Consider the following 21,795-nt stretch of genomic DNA (forward strand, 5'->3'; position numbering starts at 1 on the left):
TGAGATAAACAAACAAATAAAAACTCACAATATACTAAATGAACAGATGCAATTCAAATCTAGCAATTGTTTCCACCACATTCTAAATACATATCTGGCTAAAAAATGCTTGTAATATTAGCTTATAACATGCGAGAACAACAGCTCCAATCAAGATTTTCATAAGAGCAAAGAAAATATTTTTAAATTGTAAAACAATGTATTTATTAAATTTAATTTATAGTTTCAAATAATTTTTATTGCCAACCATAATGAACAAAACAGAAAATTTCAATTAATTTTGAAAAAAAAAAAAACATGACGTAGTTATATGTTATGGTATAAATAACAATAGAACTAAGTGGGAGGTAGAGATCTACTTAATATATTATTGATTTTACACAATGATACTTCTGATTTTTAACTGCTTATGTGTTATACAATAATCAAAATCAATAATCAATAAATTCAGTAAGTCATTTAATAATTGTTGGAATTATCCAATCAATAGTAATTTAAAATTAAAATTAACAAACTGAACCAAATAACATAATAAAACATTTTCAGTTGTCTCTGCATTCATCTTCAATGATTGGTAGCACTCAGTGACCATCATGGACAAGAACACAGGAAATATCCAATAACAGTTTTAGCACAAGCAACAATCGAATTAATTCAACACAGATTAATCTCAAATAATATTAGTGTATGAAAAGGGAAAAATGAAATTTAAAATTTCAAAAATTTTAAAACAAGTAATAATGCTGAAAAAACTATTGCTGCAGAAACACACAATTTTTATACAACAAACATCCAAAGTCAAAATGATATTAATTAATAAAAATGACAAAAGATAATTATAAAGAAATATTTTACAAACAGTAATATTTATACTTATATGACCAGATAGATATTAATAATTTTAAAACTAATATAAGTTAAAGAAATAACATAATTAATTGTTAAAATCGTAGCTTTTTTGCATTAATCTAGAAGCAAGAACAGTACAAGGAAATAATAAAATGGATAACATTAAAATATAAAAAAACCATAAAATGTACTGAATAACACAAAATCAAGATTTCAAATAAATAAATAAATTAAAAATATTAAAATTAAATTATCAACAAAATGGCATAGGAAATGAGTTTCTTTAATCCGTTTGTTTGATAATAAAACAAAAATAATACTTACAAGGTTTCAATGCTGATAAAATAAAAAATTATGATTACATTAAAAAAAGAACAATTTCAGTTTAGAAGAGATATTAAGTTACAAAAAACATTAATAAACAAGAAAATTCAATTAGAAGTTGACACAATCATGGACAATGAACTGATAGCAAAATTATTTTCTCATTTTATTAATAAAATTTATCACTTAAACAATAAATACCCTTTTAAACAAATTTGAGAGTGGTCTGGTAACAGCTGTATCTTACCTGAAATTCTAATTTAGAAACAATATTAGGGATGCTGGAAAGAATAAAACAGAAAGAAAATTGCACAATAAATTAAAGATGACAGTTAATGTGTCTGAATTGACTATCAATATTAGCACACCGATAAAATTATTAAAATCAGGTTTTTTCCACAAAAAAAATTACTAAAGCACAAGCAATACAGAAAAGCAAAAGTGGGGAATAATAGAATGATCAGCAAATTGAAATTGTATGATGGGAACTGTACGTAATCCACTGGGTATAACTTTAAAAAAAATATTCTGTTTACTGAGTCAGTAAGACTGTTTAAATACTAAAGAAGGAAATAGATGTAAATAGACAAAAATAAAAGTTTAATACTTAAAGACATGAAAAATTTACCAAACAAAACAAAAAATAGAAGCATCTCAAATTATTTAATGAAAGAATGTTTTGACAACATAAGTAACATCTAGCTTGACTATATGAACACTTTTTTGAAATAAAGTATGTTTATAAGCAGCATTAAATTATTAAAGTAATTTTCAATTTTTAAAACAGGTGAAGAGACTGATGTAATTGTAGACGCTCATATCAAAATTAATTGTTTTTTCAATTTAAAACGTTTTTTGAAAAAATAATTCACAAAAGCAAATAGTCAAATAGCTTTTGTAAAGCAGTCTAATGAAAACCAATATGGCTTCAGTCAATAAATCAACAAGGATGGTCATTACAAAGCAAGCAGAAATAGTCAGAATCATGGGAGATATTCTAGCTGATATTATATTTGAAAAAGTTATTTAACTGTGTAAATATTGAGCTGATGTATAACAGATTGCAATCAATAGAGATTAGTATGCCACTGAAATAGACAAAAATCCTTTTGACTAGAGAACAATTGATGAAAATTGAAGTATGATGACCAATCATATTGTAAAAATCTTATCCAAAATAAGTGTTTAAATTTAACATATTTGAAGTCCAACAATGAGGCCAGTGCCATTTTACAGATACAAATATTCGTGATATTGGGCGGATCAACAATAGAAATAATATGTTAAACTTTGCATCTAATACAAAACTTTTCAATAGTAATAAGACAATAGTAAATCTAAAAAGGGATAAAAAAAAAGAATTAAAGCAAAATATAAAATGATTGATTTTGTATTACTTTAATCAAATTAAATCCTTTTTTTTAATAGTTAGTAATGTTCTGTGCAAACTTCTAATAAATAAAGGGGAACAATCAATTACTAAAGGGAACAATTACAAAAAATTAATGTCAATGATAAATCAGCGTCTACAAAATTTCAAAGAGTATATCAGGCAATAAGCTTAACTGGAAGAATTAGTTAAGTGATAATGAAAGTAAAATTGTCACAAAGTTTATTTATTTAAAGAATCAATAACAAAAAATTTACTAAACTTACACTTACTCCACATTAAAGATTTTTCTATAGGAATATTGTTTTAATATAAATAGTTTTGTTAGAAAAAATAACTTTTACAGAAGTTGTCATGCAATAATTTTTAATTTATTATTCTGAATAATGCTGTCACAAAATATGATTATTTCGGTATCCGGCTTATTTAATTCTAATTCTAGGCCACATTTCTACAATGTGCATTAGATGTATAGATATTAAAATTGGTAAATAAAAAATCATGATTACTAAGATAGAGCCCGTAACACTGATTTTGCTGAAAAACATAAGCTGGCTGCACACAAAAGAAAACCTACATATACAGCTTCTAGACTGAAGGGACCTTCCAGGGAAATTAAAAATGAAAAGAATTTTAATATATTTCAAAAGAAGTTAATCTGTACGTTTCAAAAGGCATTATATAGTTTTAGTGAATCTGTTGGGTGTGATAAGTTGTTATAATGCAAATGGTAATTTAACAAGAAAAAGCATGTATTTACATGTTCTGGATATAAGGTTTTATGCATGAACATGTACTGAATCTCACAAAGTCTGAATGTATCTCTTTATTAGTTTTATGTTTATTTGTGTAGCACTTTAATGTAATAAAAACTGTAGTAACTTAAATGATCAGTTTATTCAAAGACCAGAATAAATTTTTAAAAACTCTTACAATTATTTTTAATACCACCCCGATGATAAAGTACCAAGTATAGATAATTCAAATAAACTTTTTACACAGAATGAAGTTATTACTCTTCTTTTATTCTAACTGAATTAAATAAAATACTACACCTACATTGGTAATTAATGTATGTGTGGTAAACAAATGTATATGTACAGAAAATATTTTATAAATTCATATTTGCTACAAACAACACCCAGCAATTAAGTTTACAAAAACATTAAAAATATTATTTTTAAAACTTCAATGATGTTGCTTTCACCTATTAAATTATTACACGACGAACAAAACATTACAATAACAATTCAAAAGAATAAAACCGAAATAGAAGATAAATTTTCATTAGAATGCAGTTTATGAATGAACAATAACAAGCCTCCGTATGAACAGACAAAACTCCTCCGACATCAAACTTATTTGTTATGTAAATACGTCAGACCAGAACGAAAAAAAAAACAAAGAAATTTAAATAACTTACCAGAAAGCCTTTAAGATTAATACTTCTTTCGGTTTAATCCACATCTCTCACAGAAAAATCACACATTTATAGTTTAATGTTAATGCGTTTCATGTTTTACAATAAATTTAAAATAACTACTACACAACGTAAATCCCCAAACATGACAAAACATTCATGACTTCACTGATGAGATACGACAAACTCAGATATTGTCAGCTGACATCTAATCCACAGCCAGGCGATTACAAATAAACACAAGTGGCTGCAAGCAGCGTTGCCAACTTTACTCAAAGCGAACATATGCATTATTATTAATAAATTGTAGGGTTATAATAACATAGCGATTTTATTATTTCAACAAACAAGATGCATTTTTAAATTACAACATACGAAACTTGCATTAATAGTGCTTCAATATTTGATAATTTATACCCACTTGGCCTTCTAAACGATAGGGGGAATCTTTCTGACGTTTTATGTAGATTATTTGAAGGACAAATTATTGTTCGTAATTACAGTTCGATGTTTGCTATAAAGCCTGCATCAGATTGGGATAATCGACTAAGCGGCATAACTATGATTACACTACACTTTTAAATAATTATTTTCTATGATGTCTGTTTGAATAAATTTAAATTTGTTTACCACTCAGTTTATTAAACTATTTTTTTTTTGTCTTCAGTCATTTGACTGGTTTGATGCAGCTCTCCAAGATTCCCTATCTAGTGTTAGTCGTTTCATTTCAGTATACCCTCTACATCCTACATCCCTAACAATTTGTTTTACATATTCCAAACGTGGCCTGCCTACACAATTTTTTCCTTCTACCTGTCCTTCCAATATTAAAGCGACTATTCCAGGATGCCTTAGTCTGTCTCTTCTTTTAACTATATTTTTCCATATGCTTCTTTCTTCATCTATTTGCCGCAATACCTATTCATTTGTCACTTTATCCACCCATCTGATTTTCCTATAGCACCACAGTTCAAAAGCTTCTAATCTTTTCTTCTCAGATACTACGATTGTCCAAGTTTCACTTCCATATAAAGCGACACTCCAAACATATACTTTCAAAAATCTTTTCCTGACATTTAAATTAATTTTTGATGTAAACAAATTATATTTCTTACTGAAAGCTCGTTTCGCTTGTGCTATTCGGCATTTTATATCGCTCTTGCTTCGTCCATCTTTACTAATTCTACTTCCCAAATAACAAAATTCTTCTACCTCCATAATATTTTCTCCTCCTATTTTCACATTCAGTGGTCCATCTTTGTTATTTCTACTACATTTCATTACTTTTGTTTTGTTCTTGTTTATTTTCATGCGATAGTTCTTGCGTAGGACTTCATCTATGCCGTTCATTGTTTCTTCTAAATCCTTTTTACTCTCGGCTAGAATTACTATATTATCAGCAAATCGTATTTATTAAACAATGGTGTGAAAAGGCCACATACACTACACGATAATGTCACCACTGATAATGAAGGTGCACCATACATTAAAAAAATATATACTGTAGGCACATTGTGAAAATCTGATACCTTTTAAATTGATGTTTTATCAAATAATAATATCCACTCATCAGTTTATTCTTGTTTAAGAATAATGTATTCTATATTAAACTGATATACAATACTATTTCTAATAGAAAGAATAAAAATCTTATTTATTCCCTTCCATATCTACTACTAGATAAACATGTAGAGTTCATCATCCTTTCTGATCTTGGCTCCAACCCAATCTCTTCTTTAACAGGGTCTAAATTTTAAGTCTTTCTTCCATTTTGTCTGTTTTAAAAAAACAATCCTTTGTGTTCACTGGTTTACATGTGGGCAAATGAGCAAACCTCTAGATTTTGCCTGCTCTACTTCTTGGGCTGAAACAGCTTTTAATTTATGCCAAATGATTTGATTTTTTATCCTTTATCTTTCTGCTTTATCGATAGCTTTCATGGGAAATTGCACTACCAACCTGGTAATCTGCTCCATTTGTGATGTAAAGAACCTACACCTTTCATTTATAGGTCAATGTGGGAATAAAGGTTGAATGAATAAATTTTCTCTCACTTGTTGTTTACTTATAAACTCTGTGCTGATTTTACAGTATAGCAAGTTTTTGTTCATTTTCAGATATAATTGAACGTACATATTTAATGTATATCAGTTTGATTTAGATCCTTGCATCCAGTTGAATTAAATTTGCAACCCTTAATGTAATTCTATAAAATTTAATAAGAAATACACATTTTGTAATTCTATAAAATTTAATAAGAAATACACATTTTGAAGCACTTGTTTCTGATGAAACTGAGGAATCTCATTTGTAAATCAAGTTGCAACAGAACAATTTATTTATAATATCTGCATGAAATAGAACTAAGTAGCAAAGAATACTTTCAATTAAATTTAGGTTTTTCAGAACTAAAGTATTCCATTTTAAAAAAATTAAAGTGACAAACTGCATGGTCACTAGCAACTAAAAAAATATTTTCCAAAAGCATGTACAGAACTGTGTTACCTACCATTTGTAGCTTCAGAGAATAGTATTAAATCATTGGAAAGATATTTTCACAAACTTTGTTCATAAACCTGTGGCCTAAAAACACTTATAATGGGTGACATGTTTTAATAGTAATTCACTTCATTAACATGTTAGCCCACCAGGCTGATTGTTGTTGCAAATCAGTTGTTTAACAGCTGATTTTTGAAGTCGAAGGTTCTGAGTTTCAAATCCTCAAAAAAGTTAGTTGCTTTTATATAGATTTGAATACTAGAGTGGAAACCAGTGTACTTTGGTGGTTGCAGTTAAATTAACTACACGTCTCGGGAATGATCGGCTTGAGTCTATACAAGACTACACCTCATTTACATGATACATATCATCCTCAACTTATCGGGCCATGGGGGGTTGTTCACTAATTGAATAGATTGCAACATACACATAAGAAAACAAAAATTTTAAACGTGAAGTTTCTTTAGAAAAAAAAAATGTTATAACCCTGGACCAAACTATAATTAAAAACAAAATTATGACATTTTTATTTTCGTGTGAAATCATCAACTTTTAAAACACAGTCTGGGGAAACATAAGTTATTATATGGTACTTACATCTATCTTGGCTTAAAATAGAATTATTAATTTTACAATTCAAAAAGGAACTGCAAAATTGCACCTTCAAATACCAACCTCAATACATACTCGACAAAAATGCAAACCAAATATGTTTGGGGCAAGTGCTCTCTTTAATGAAATGCTCAGGTGTGTCAGTTCCAATGATCAGCTGGGGACTCCAGGGGCTTATTAGGCTGAGGACTAAAAGACCAGTAACCTGGTCTCTGGTGGGTGGGTTGTTACGATATAGTTGGGTTCAGTTACCCCTCCTGGGGATCTGCGTAGGCACTAAAGAGAAAAAAAAAAAAGATAAAAGACAAACAAGAATTAAGAGAAATGATTCGGTTTGGGGGGGGGGGCTGACCTCCTGTATCGGACATACAGCTGGTGGGAAGGGAGGCTCCCTTACAGTAACAAAGACACTCTTCAGGACTGAGCTATACTTAACTGTATGACCAGCCTGTGAGAGAAGGGGTGGGAGTGGGGGGAAAACCCACCAAGCACACCAGTATCCACTGTCTAGTATTCAAATTTGTATAAAATCAACTAGCTTTTACTAGGATTGTGTTACATCTCAACATAACAAATTTAACAGCTAATCTTTAAATTTATTAGTTTATGACAAAATTATACAAAAAACCTTTTTAAGTTACTGAAAGATAATAATTTTATATACACAATAACAAAAAATAAAGTATTCCTTCCCCAAAAATTAGAGATATAAATTATATAACTTTACCTGTTTCAATCAATCAGTTTGAGAATTTCTTTTATAATCACTCTCTACTTTTAGCAATTATCAACTTTTATAAGAATGGAAGACGATTCATCATCCAAATTAAGTATTATAAAGTTTCCTCATTTTAACTGTATATATATGAAATTTTGTAATTTTTTTTTTAAACGAGGCAACGGTAGTAGGAACAGTTTTCTAATCTTATCAAGGGGTGAGGGGTAATAAAACCCTAAAGCTTATTACTATTTCAATCTATTGACTTTATTCTAATTTCTTTTTTTAATTGTACTTATCACGATGGAAGAAGTTTTCAACCTTTATATCATGAAAACTGGAGGTAGATCTTTTATTCAAATAATCTGATATACTGTAATTTAAAATGTTTTAAGTATAATTACGAGACTGCTAACACAATCTTATTTCATTTTATTAATTTAACATATAATTTAATTTTTTTTTCCTTCTAAAGGCATATTAAATAACAATATATAAATTATGGTAATAGTTAAATTATTTAACTTTTATAATTATATGAACAGTGTTAAATATCACACAACTCTCTTTCAAATTAATGGAAACCATTTTTCAAAAATTAATGTAACCAGACTATTCTTTTGTTGCAACAGTGGTTAAAAAGAATTTCCAGTAATCTGAACACAATTAATTCCTAATTTTCAAGTTCAATGAATAAAATTTAAATTCTATTATGTAACAGTTAATTTCAGTAACTTTTTTCCACCTTTTTTGGTTGTTAAGATAGATATATTTATTGCAAAAAATTCATATGCAATTAAATCAAACGCTAGCCATTTAAAAATAAATATGTTCAAAATATATATTTTTTAAAAAAGTTTCAAGAATCTTTTTTTAGTTCTAAACGCACTAAAACTTTATGCAATATTACTTAAACAAAACAAACTACAAGCCCTATTATTAAAGTTCAATTTAGTCTTGTCCAGTCTTAATACCTAGTATAACTGGTGTAACTGAACAGCTGAAAAAAGTATAAACATGTTAAAAGCATCCCCTTAGAACCCACTGATTCCACAACTGTAATGTTTCATAGAGAAACATCTTGACAACTGAATCTTATGTGTGAAATAAAGTAAAATTTGAAAGCACAAAACTAAGTAAATAAGAAATTAATTCCTGCAGATAATATAAATCTTGTCGGATAAGATAGTATTGGAATTTATTAGTGATGAAAGCAGTCTGTTTAGTTACCAAAAATTACTGACAGCTGACATCTTACTAATAATTTTATTATTGAAGCATGGAGGGCAATAATGTAAAAAAAAATTCCTTAAATTTTATCTAATTTCAATGATGTACAGGAATTTGATTTGGGTATTGGCACTTGCATACTTCTCATTTTTGATCCTATTATTTTTGAAAATGTTATTGTAACTTCTCAAAAAACTGACCATTTCCAATTAAGTTCTGTTTTGCTGATTGCAAAATTATGAAGGTTAGTCAAATATTAACAGAACTTTTGTCTTCATGACTGACAAATTAACAAGAGTGAATGGCTAAAGGATATTAATCATAGAAATGTGGGGAAGAGATGGCCGATCCAGCCACCTCAGCATTTACATGTCTGGTTTGTAACATCATGTCAGATCAAGAGGTTCCATTGTCAGTTGCTAAATGTATTATCGTGAAGTTTCTCATGAATGAGGGCAAACCCTCCAAAATTTTGACTGCATGAATAATTTGGGGATATGATGTCACATACCTACGATTGAATCAGTAAACTTAACTGGGAATATGTAAAAAATGAATCACAATAGCAATCAATTTAAGTAAAAGTGTGACAGAAAATAACATTCGATTTATCCTTGGCCTCATTGAAGGAGATTAGTATCTTACAGTTTAATAAAATTGCTTTGTAGTGCCCATTCCATTATCACAAAGCACCTTGGGTTCTACAAAGTCTGTGCAAGGTGGGTTCCAATATTTTGATCCAAATCAGAAACAAGCCAGACAGGAAATTTATCAGACTACTGAATAAATTTAAAGGAAAAGGAATTTGCATTGAATAATCAACATTTCTGAGTGTGAACTGGTGTAGGAATGGAGAGCGCCTTGTGCTGTACAGGTAAAAATGCATCAACTAGTTGGGAAAGTCCTCACAACTATCTTTCGGAGCTGGAAAGACAAATACTCAAGAATTTTTCTATGAACTTGGTACCATGAATGCTGTGTACTACTATCAGTTCTTGGGCAAAGAAACATGATTTGTTAGCCTAAGAAACATGAGGTGCAATCAGCCAATCACAGATGTGATACTCCTTCACAACATGGCCATGCTTCACACAGCTGTTAGCACTGGAATAAAGTGGACAACATTTTCTGGGAAACATTAAAAAATCTCCTATACAGTCCAGAAGTATCCTCCTGAGAAATCTTTTTGTTTCAGGCATTGAAGGAGGCACTGAGAGGACATAAATTCCAAAGCAACAGCAAAGTAGACACGTTTGTGTGCAACTGGCATGCAACCTCTCAAACTTTCTACAAAGGGATCCACATGTTACTTACATGATGGGAAAAATATACTGAACTTCAGGAAGGGTACACAGAAAATCAATAAATATTCTTTTATATTTTTATTTTGTACTAATAAATTGGTAGTGTATTCTCTCTAAAGTACTGGAGAAATCAGGAAATGTCTTGTGGTCCTGTTTTCGAGGAAGGGAAATTCCTGGACTTTCACCTCCCCATGGTAGAGTGGGGACAATGATTGCACATACTGCTTATGGTAGTATGTGTAAGCAGCTAATGAAAGCTGGGCCCAAGCATCTCTTGGTATAAGGAGATTTCCTTCTACAAATGTCAAGAGCCTATATGGTGGGTGGAGGAGTGATAGAAGGCAGGGCACCCTCTTGTCCTTGGAATGGGAAACCATTCCTAGAGGTAGATGAAACCTAAAGTTCAATGGCATAGAATGTAGAAGACTGGAGGAAACCACTGCCTTAAATATGTTTATGGTATTTCTATGAATCATAAGATCTTATCGATAGTGAGGGGTCTGGAGTGCTCAGGGATACAGAATAGCAGGACCACAGGTGTAACACCATATTGGTGTAGTATCAGTTTGAGAGCCAGACTAAAGAATGATTCCTGAAAGAGGGCAGCAGCTCTTTCAGTAGTTGCTAAGGGCGTAGGTCAGGAAGACTTAAACACCACCATATAAACATCACTCAGACATCTGAATACTGCACAGCTGAAAGCAATGGAAAACTACAACTGTATTTTTTTCTAATTAAAAAATAACATTCTACAAGTCAGAGCATGGAATGTTGGAAGTCTGAAAAGGGTTGGCAGGTTAGAAAATTTAAAGAGGGAAATGGGTTGGTTAAATGTAGATGTAATAGAAATTAGCAAGATTTGGTAGGAAGGTGAAAACGACTTTTGGTCAGATGATCTTAGAATAATTAACTCAGCATCAAATAAAGGACAGGCAGGACTAGGTTTCGTAATGAACAAGAAGATAAGGCAGATAGTAGAGTATCTCAAAAATCTTAGCAATAGAATCATTGTAATCACAATAAAATCAAAACCTCAGCCAACAACCATTGCTAAAGTCTATATGCCATAAGTGTCCATGATGACTGTGAGGTGCAGTGTATATACAAAGAAATTGACGAAGCAATTTAACACATAAAAGGGGATGAAAATTTAATAATAGTTGGAGATAAGAATGCAAGCACTAGAAAAAGCAAGGAAGGAAATACTATAGGTGAATATGGGGTGAGCAAAAGAAATGAAAGAGGGGACTGACTTACTGAGTTTTGCACAAAGTATGATTTAGTAATTGCAAACACCCAGTTTAAAAATCATAATAAAAGAATATATGGAAAAAGCTGGGCAATACCGAAAGCTATCAGATAGATTATAACATGGTTAAGCAAAGATTTAGAAATCAACTTGTCGACTGCAAAGCTTATCCAGGAGCAGACATTGATAGCAACCATAATTTAGTGATAATGAAATGTAAATTGAGGTTTAAAAAGCTGAAGAAAAGGTGTCAGATGAATCGGTGGAATTTAGAAAAGCTTGAGGTAGAGGAGGTAAAGATTTTTGAGGAGGACATTGCAAGAGGACTGAGTAAAAAAGATAAGGTAGTAAATATAGAAGAAGAATGAGAGAATGTTAAAAAGGAAATTCTTAAATCAGCAGAAGCAAACTTAGGCGGAACAAAGAGAACTGGGGGAACCTTGGATAACAAAAGATATATTGCAGCCAATAGATATGCATAAAAAGTATAAGGTTGCTAATGGTAGAAGGTAAAAGGAACTATCAACCACTGAGAAATACTATAGACAGGAAGTTCAAATTAGCGAAAGAAGAGTGAATTAAAGAAAAGTGTTCAGAAGTTGAAAGAGAAATGGTAATAAGCTAAAATCTAATAATATGTTAAATAAAGATGGTACACCAATTTATAACTCAAGAGAAAAGTTTGATAGGTGAGTGTTATACGTTGAAGAGTTATATGGAGGAAATGAATTAGAAAATGGTGTTATAAAGGAAATTGAATAGGATGAAAAGGAGATACAATACTTAGATCTGAATTTAATAAAGCATTTGAATAGCAGAAAGGCTCCTGGGATAGATGGGATATCTGCAGAATTACTGTGCAGTACAGGTGAAGCGATAGATTATACAAATTGGTGTGTAATATTTGTAAAAAAGGTGAAGTTCCATCAGACTTAAAAAAGAGTGTTATTGTCATGATACCAAAGAAAGCAATAGCAGATAAATGTGAAGAATACAGAACAATTAACTAACTACTCATGCATCAAATATCTTAACTAGAATTCTGTACAGAAGAATTGAGAGGAGAGTGGAAGAGTGTTAGGAGAAGACCAATTGTCACATACCTAAGGTTTTAGGAAAAGTATAGGGACTAAGGAAGCAATTTTAGTGCTCAGATTAACAGTAAAGGTATTTGATAACACAGGCTGGAATAAAATGTTCAACATTATAAAAAATTAGCGTTCATGTACAGAGAACAATTGATAACATTTACAATAACCAAACTGCAACAGTAATAATAGAAGAGCATAAAAAAGAAGCAGAAATAAAAACAGGAGTCAGACAAGATATTCCCTATCCCTGTTACTTTTTAATCTTTATATAGAACTAGCAGTTAATGAGGTAAAAGAACAATTTAGATCTGGCGTAACATGCAAGGGAGAAGATAAAGATGCTACAATTTGCTGATTATATAGTAATTCTAGCTGAGAGTAAAAAAGAATTAGAAGAAACGTGAAAGGCATGGTTGAAATTCTACGCAAGAACTACCACATGAAAATAAACAAGAATACGATAGTACTGAAATGTAGTAGAATTAAAGTAGATGGACCACTGATTATAAAAATATGATTAGAAACGACTATTGAGGTAGAAAAAACCTTTTAAAAATTAAATGTTTTTTGAAAGTAAATGTTTGGAGCGTAGCTTTATGTAGAAGTAAAACTTGGTCGATTGGAGTACCTGAGAAGAAAATATTAGAAGCCTTTGAAATGCAGTACTGTAAGAGAATGTTAAAAATCAGGATAAAGTGACAAAGAGGTGGAGCAAATTGATGAAGAAAGAAGCATTTGGAAAATTCTCGCTAAAAGAAGAGACAGACTTATGACCTCCTCTTACATCACCCTGGAATAGTCGCTTAGATAGGAGAGACAGGTAGATGGGAAAAATTGTGTAGGCAGGCAACGTTTGGAATATGATAGACAAATTATTAGGGATGTAGGATGTAGGGGGTATACTGAAATGAAATGACTACCTCTAGATAGGGAAGCTTGGAGAGCTGGGGACTCTCTGTTGAGAAGTGAAAGTGAAAGGTTATGTTAAATAGTGCTCCTGCGTTAGAGTGTTACTAATGCTTTGTGTAGGTGTTCTGCTTCGTTTCCAGCCTACCTGTGTCCCTGACCATGTGACGTGGGCAACATCCCATTAGGATGCCTACCCAGGCCATCAGCCAAATACCATTGCTATTGTCAATGACCGGATAAGTTTTAAACCTTTGTTTAAAAACTTTCTAATTTTATTTATTACTATAAGTTAATATATTAGTGAATACTATTGAACTTTTACAAGTAATTATACTCCTAATTCTTAAATTAATTTAATTTAATTTATAAAAAATTAAATTAAAAAAAAAATATTAATATTATAATATTAATATTATATTTACGGTGTGGGAGCAAGAAAACGTTTAAAGCGTAGGTCGGTAACCATGGGTGATCAACCCTCCAAGGAGCCGAACAGTACAAGGGGCAGTTGCCACCATGGAGGTTAGCGATGAAAATTCCTCGTAACCTCCAGTCACTAGGCGGGAGAAAAATCCCGCCTCTCATGTTGGACTGTCATAAGGAGTGGCCAACGCTGGCGAGACGAATCTCCGCCATTATAAGATGGCGCCTGGTAGCCAAAAGTCAGTACTTTTGGCCTTACAGAAAGCCCAGTGGCTCTCTGTAAGGCTGCAGCTAAGCAGTGAAGGCAACTTCAGGGAAGTGCAGAGTTTTCTGCCTTTTATTCCTTTCAGCTCCCAAAAGATAGGAGCCAAGTAGTTACCTGGAACATCCCTTATGGGGCCACACCGGAAGAGGTAAAAAAGGAGCTTACAGCAATGGTGTCGGTGGAAAATGGGGAATTACCAACCCCCACACCACCAAAGCCTAAACCAGCAGTAATTACAAAAAAGGTGGAGGCAAAAAAGCCTGCTCCACAGGAAAAAAAGCAGTCGAAAAATCGGTAAAATCAAAGAAAGCGGGTGCCAAACCCATGATGTCTGGTAGACAACCAAGGTCCCAGAAGTCTCATACCCCATCAAAAAAGGCGTTAACAACCCCCGGCCCCTCCAGTGGCTCTCTCTCTTTTCCTGTTTAGCCTTCGGTAACTACCGTTTAGATAATTCTTCAGAGGATGATATGTATGAGTGTAAATGAAGTGTACTCTAGTACATTCTCAGTTCGACCATTCCTGAGATGTGTGGTTAATTGAAACCCAACCATCAAAGAACACCGGTATCGACGATATAGTATTCAAATCCGTGTAAAAATAACTGGCTTTACTAGGACTTGAACGCTGTAACTCTCGACTTTCCAAATCACCTGATTTGGGAAGACGCGTTAACCACTAGACCAACCCGATGGGTCCTCTCCAGTGGCTAAATAAATATAACCGCACCCCCCGAAGGAGAGTTCCAGTATGAATTTCCTGTCACAAGTGACAATTAAGGATGTTCTACCGGAAATTCTAGTATTATTGCCCTGCCTGCTCCAAGTAAAATCTCTGTAGGACTGTATTCAAACCATCCTAACCTGAGAAGAACTCATAAACCTCATCCTAACCTGAGGAGTGCCTCATGAAACTGCTGTCTAGGTATGGTTAGGAAAACTCTCAGACTGCTACAGTGGAACGCCAATTCAGTAGTAGGCAAGACGGGCAGAACTTTGCCGTCTGGCCGAAGATCTACTGATAGACATGATACTGTTGTCCGAGACATGTGAATGCGAACAGACAACTGACCATTCGGAATTACTTTACGTATAGGACAGATAGGCCAGTACGACCTAGATGCCCTGCCAGTGGCGGAAGCACAAATTTAGTCCACAGATGCCATATACACAAGCAGCTTGACCTCCACATTAATGTGATGGAGCAGACTTGTGTACATGTAGAGAATCTAGGCATTAGCTTATAATAAACCAAACTCAGTGGTAACTGACACAGATCTACATGCTGTGCTAGAAAATTGGGATGGGCCAATGATAGTCATGGGCAACTTCAACACTAAGCACAAGTCTTGGAATAGCAATCTGACAAGTGCAAATGGCAGGTTGCTATATGAAAGGGCACAAGCATGCTGGTTAGTCATCATAGGCCCTGAGGTGCCTACCTTCATTCATCGAACGGACAGATCGAGACCTGATGTACTCGACATCGCAATCATGAAGATGGTAACAACTCCGGTCATGATTGAAATAACAGAAGACAGCTTGGACCACTCTCCTGTCTTATTGAAGTTGGACCAAGCAGGGGGCGACCGAGACCTCCCCCTCACGACTATACCCCGAAGGTCAGTGAATTGGAAAAGGTTCTATAAAACTCTCCAAGATTACAGGCCAGCACATCCTGAACTCCTGATCACACCGAAGGAAATCGACGATACAGTCAAACGAATCACATTATCAATGACCGAGGCTCTGTCAAACCTACAGAAAAGAGAGCATGAGGCCTATCCGTAATAATCTCCCACCTCACATCTCTGACGCTATAGCAGAGAAGCACTGACTGAGGAGGATATTCTGAATCACCCTGTTCTCCCGATGATAAAAGGGCTTTTTATATTCAAACAGTGAAACAGCTGCTGGTACATTGAGAGGATTCGTGGAACGAATACCTCACCTTGGTTTCAGACGACCACTCCTTGGTGCTCAGGCTAAACAAAACACTATGAGAAGTAAAGAAGCCCCACCACCCAGTTGTGGAGCAATGAGGCCTTCTGGCATATTCAGAGGCAGACAGGGCGGAGGTTTCCGCCGACACCCTGGAGAACCAATTTACTCCAAACCCCCCCATCCACCCCGAATGAGAACCACACAACCGAGGTGGAGTCCTTCCTCGTAGATTATTTAGGATAAGTTGAGGACGCCCCACTATTAATAGAACAAGTCACTGAGGTGGAAGTTTCCACAGCAATCACAGCCACAAGCCCCGACAAAGCTCCGGGTGTTGACCACACTTTCCGGAATGTTCCACCTGCTCTTATAGCGACCATAACCACAATATTCACGTCAATTTTGTCCCTTGGATATTTTCCGATTGCAGGAAAACTGCAAAGATGGTATGCCTACCCAAACCTGGGAAAAGTCTGCTCTTTCCCCAGGATCACAGGTCAATCTCTTTATTACCAGTGTTGTCAAAAGCTATTCAAAAGGATTTTCCTGGAGAGACTTAGGCAACATTTGGGAAAAGAAGTAGCCTGAGCAATTTGGGTTTAGGTGACAAAGTCTGGCATGGCAGCTTGCAATATAAACTTGCGCATATGATGATTCCCTGTTGCTATGTCACATTGATACAGTCTTATTTACTAGATCGTCCATTTGTTGTACGCATACGGGCAACAATCACCTCCACCAGAGATATAGCCACTGGAATCCCCCAGTGGCTAAAATGAAAAATTGGTGGCAGTGATGTTCACATACAAGACATGTGTTCTAGCCAGGCAGCTGGAAATCTCAGGAGAGAAAATCTCCTTTGGAAAAACAGTCAAATACCTGCAAGTAGTCCTGGATAAATGGCTTACCTTGGGAGAACATGTTAAATATGTGACCCAAAGGGCAAAGGCTATCAGGGCCTCACTATACCCAGTACTGAACAATGCCAGCCCATATCCACTGGTGACCAAACTGCTCATTTTTTGGCTATACATCCTGCTGATTCTAACATATGCTTACCTGGCATGGAGAGCTTTGTTGAACTCCACGCTGCAAAAGAAAATAGAAGACGTCCAAAACATAGCATTATGGATGATATTTGGAGCACTGTGGTTCGTCAAAAACGTTGCTGTTCGCTACAATGCGGTTCTATATACCGTATCTGACGTGGGAGTGGTGCAGGCACGCAGACTGTTCGTTCAGGAGAGCGGCCGTGTCTGAACATGGACATCTGCTGAGAGGACCCTACTCCACAGGGTATAAGAAAATGGCCTCATGCTGTATTAAACGAACCACAGTTAAAAGGCGGTATGAGTCAAAAAATGACAAACCAGGCTTAGGAGCCTCTATATTGCATAACCTACAAATGGAAATCGCGCGAAAATTTCAGCCATGAAAGTGACCGTTTTCACAATAAAATTTTTTTTTAATTATAAAAACTAGATTATTTAAAAATTTTAAAACATCCTACACCATTCCACAAAGAGACCACAATTTAATTCAGTCAGCATATGCGACTCCCTCTGCAGAAGGGGGCGCTTGCTTCCTCCAAATAACTAGGTTCCCAGTAGGCGTATTCCTGCTGGCACTGAAAGGACTTCAGCGGATGGACTGAAGGGGAATCATGCTGGGAGTACTAGGCTCTAAAGCTTAGTCTCCCACGGTCAGACCCGGTAAATAAATTTCACGCTGGTCCATACGGATAGGAACGCAAATTACCAAATCCGTCCATAAATAAAACTTAATATAACTGCCACAAAATAACCCATGAAACCCGCCCGACAATAGAAAGATACAGCAGCAAGAGACATTGTCCAGGCTCTGTGATCTGTAAGCAAAAATATTAAACTCCCAACATTCTTGCGTTCCGTTCCATTCTCCTGGAGAGCTGCACTAAACCACTCAAATGACTGAAGACAAAAAAAGACTAATAAATTTTAATAATTTTGTTAAAAACAAAATTCCGGTTTATAATTGAGTGATTTAGTAAAAGGAAATACTATATGGTGATTTCTAAACAAGTGCTTAAACATTATATTCACAAAGTATTGTATAAGTATATATATTTTATAATAATTATATAATGAAACAATCTCAGAAAATTATTATTATGTTGTGTTGTTTATAAATACCACTTAGTATAAAGTTTATTAATAAGAATTTTATCATTATTAAAGCAAGACCATATGGTGATACCTGACAAAAGGCCACTCTTCTCAACATTCCACACTTATTTACAGAAAATTTTAATACCCGAAACCTAAACTTTTCTTTACTTTCACTTCTGAATAAATTCAAGGATACAATAAATATAAATAACCATTTTTTTGTTACTTCTCCTAATACCAAACTTCTAGCTAATTCAAAAGATCCTGAAAAACACTAAGCAAATATAAGAATACCTGTTTAAAAAAAGTATTTTGTACAGACACGGTCAAAATTTTAAGAATTTAAAATTAATTAATTTACCTTTTAAAAATATTTTTTTTAAACTTTATGCTTTGACAATCATACATTATGTAATGATGACAAATAAATCTTTTTAAATATCCTAAATTGTGTATTTTCATAATGTAATTTTTCATTTAAAAAAATCTTCCACTTAAAGTTATTTGAAAAAAAAAACTCACCACAGAACAAGAGGAATTGCCTCAACAAAACAAAATAAAAAAATAGTGCTACCAGACCATTAAATGATGAGTACAGGCTTAATTATACAATAAAAAAAAATATGTACATACTGAACCAAGAACCTACTCCTTCATGAAGTTATTAAAAAAAACCACAGTAAGTACTTTTTGTATATATATATTTTTATTTTTTTTAAATACTTATTTATTTTTTCAACTCTAATAATTAATATAAATAAAATTACAAGTGCTTAAATGTTACACACACACACACACACACACACACACACACACACACACACACACACACACACACACACACACACACACACACACACACACACATATATATATATATATTTTATAATAATCATGTAATAAAACTATATCAGAATATTTATTATGTTATGTTGTTTATATACACCACTTATAGTATAAAATTTATTAATAAAAATTTTATATTTATTATCGCACTATTTATTAATTCACAATAATACAATTACATAAAAATTAGGTGAACAATTATTATGATTATTATTAAAAGAGCATAATAAACAATTTTCTTGTATGGATTATAATCATCATAATTTTTTACATCAGTCACTAGACTAATTTGATGCAATTATCTAATCATTTCTATTATATGCTAACCTTTTAATTTTAACATATTTGTTACATTCTACATCTTCATTTATTTTATCTTTTCTTACAGTTATTACCATTACTAAATTAAATTATAACATCTCCATAATTTCCATTGGTACCTTTTTTTTTTAACTATCTTAAAATATCTTAATACTCAACTTTCATCAATCACTCTACTTTCAATGCATTTTTTTTTTAATATAATATTTCAAAATATATCTACCTTTAGATTATAAGGTTTTTCCATCAAGACTCATAATTACATCATTCCAAAAAAAAAATATTTTAATTAGTAATATTGTAAATTTCATCTAGTATTTTTAAAAAAATTATCTTAAGACTGCTTTCTTTGTTTATACTAACTGTTTTTTTATCTCTTTAATATATTGTTACATTAATAGATTATTAAAAATATTTATAAGTTATTTAATTTTAAAGAAAATGAAAATATTGCATTATTAACATAGCTGGTTCTGTCATTAATAAATACTAATATACTGAAAAAAGAATTTGAATTATTGGCTTTATTTATTTTACAAAAATTATTTCTACTAATCCTGCATCAAAATTTAAAAATAGGTTCCATGTAACTAGCTAAAAGTAATAGTAATTCTTCAAAATGGAAATATTTTTATGGCTCCTTATAAACAAGAAAAATTGTACATGAGATTGCACCCTGTAGCATGCTACTAATAGATGTGAATGAACAAATAATGTTATCTGAACTAATTTTTATTTTACTTATAGATTTCACTTTTCTTTTTTACTCTTTTCCTACAACATAATAACCATAATAGCAAACAAACAATATTTACATATATTTATCACAGTTTTATAAATATTATATTCCATTAATGAAAAAAAAAAATTATGGTATAGTAAAATCTGCCTATATCAGAGAACATGATACAAACAGAATGACAGCCTTCTCTGTTTAAAAAAAAAAACAACTCTAAAATGACATTTTACATAAAGAATACATAAAATTTATAAAATGTTATCTCTTTACAAGCTAATATTCTAGGTTGGTGCTGCAACAATTATTTAAAAAGAAGTTGTTAAAGAAGTTAAAAGAACTAAAGGCATAGAGACATATATGAAATGCTACCTATCCAGAGAGTTAGGGTAGTTGGAAGTTTAAACAAATTTGGGTAGTCTGAATAAAGATGTAGATCACATTGGTAGTTGGGTCTCTCTCTCTCTCACATCAAGGTAGGCAATGAAATTAATAGAAGAGTAAAATCAATGCGACATTAAGTATAACATTAAAAAATTATCAAAGATTATTTTATACATTAATTCAAACTGCATAGACTGTTTTAAAACAACACTCAATATTACTTAAATTTTGGTGATTAAATGCATCTTTATTTTAGTTTTTAAAACCGGTTCATTAAATGAGTTTTCAATTTTCCCACCATTCTACGACCAGACATTCTAATTTTGTTATGGAACCATTAGGTTGTAAGGAATGTAGTTTACAGTCTTACCTAGGACCCAAAAAAAAAACAAAATGTATCTGAAACTAAGGAAAAAAGCCAAGCAAAAGTTTTTACACAGGATTAATTTTACCACAGATTATTATTACAGATGTAAGACCATAAAAAGAAAAAGACTGAACATTCAGATTTTTGAAGAATGACTTTTCAGGATGACCGATTAATAATGGTAGTGAAGAAATAACACAGCTATGAAAAATCAGCAAAGAAAAGAAATCATCCCCATGATATTTAAAAACTTTATTTTTTCACATATGTTATATTCATTGACGATAACAATTCCTTAATGACTTATTGGTTTATGTATGTTGTAGGTGAATTGAAAAATCAGGTTTACTGTAAAAAGCCTATGACAATTTGCAATACACCTGGCTAATTGGAAAATTATCTAGCCATTTCTAATTGGCCTGATATTTTTCAGGCTTATTGTAATGAGCCCATACAACTTTAGGCTAATTAGAAAGTGTGCAATTCTTTATACACTTTTCTCTTCCAAATCAGTGGGTATTTGCAGAGAAATTATAAATACAATCTAACCAAATTTAACCTACGCTTGCTAGTCACGATTAGCAAGTGAAATAAGAGTAGGTTATGTTTGGTTAGATTATAATTATAAGCAATAATGCTTATATTGGACCTCTATTTCTCTTTAATGAGCAAACAATTTACATTTCCTAACTAACCTAAAGTTGTATGGGGTCATTACAATAAGCCAAAAAAAATATGATAAAATATCAAATTGCTACATAATTTTCC

General features: G+C 32.4%; 1 protein-coding gene across 4 annotated transcripts in view; it reads right to left on the minus strand.

Moving 5' to 3' along the window:
- Tbc1d8-9 (TBC1 domain family member 8/9) overlaps positions 1 to 4,208 on the minus strand; it is a 131,539-nt gene extending 127,331 nt beyond the window's left edge. For all 4 annotated transcript variants that reach the window (XM_075364417.1, XM_075364419.1, XM_075364416.1 and 1 more), the window contains exon 1: positions 3,987 to 4,208. In XM_075364417.1, the coding sequence (XP_075220532.1) occupies positions 3,987 to 4,030 (44 nt within the window). In that variant the 5' untranslated portion in view covers positions 4,031 to 4,208. The remainder of the gene's footprint in view (positions 1 to 3,986) is intronic.
- Positions 4,209 to 21,795: the final 17,587 nt, after the last annotated feature.

Source organism: Lycorma delicatula, chromosome 4, assembly GCF_047948215.1.
Source record: "Lycorma delicatula isolate Av1 chromosome 4, ASM4794821v1, whole genome shotgun sequence".
Taxonomy (NCBI): Eukaryota; Metazoa; Arthropoda; class Insecta; order Hemiptera; family Fulgoridae; genus Lycorma; species Lycorma delicatula.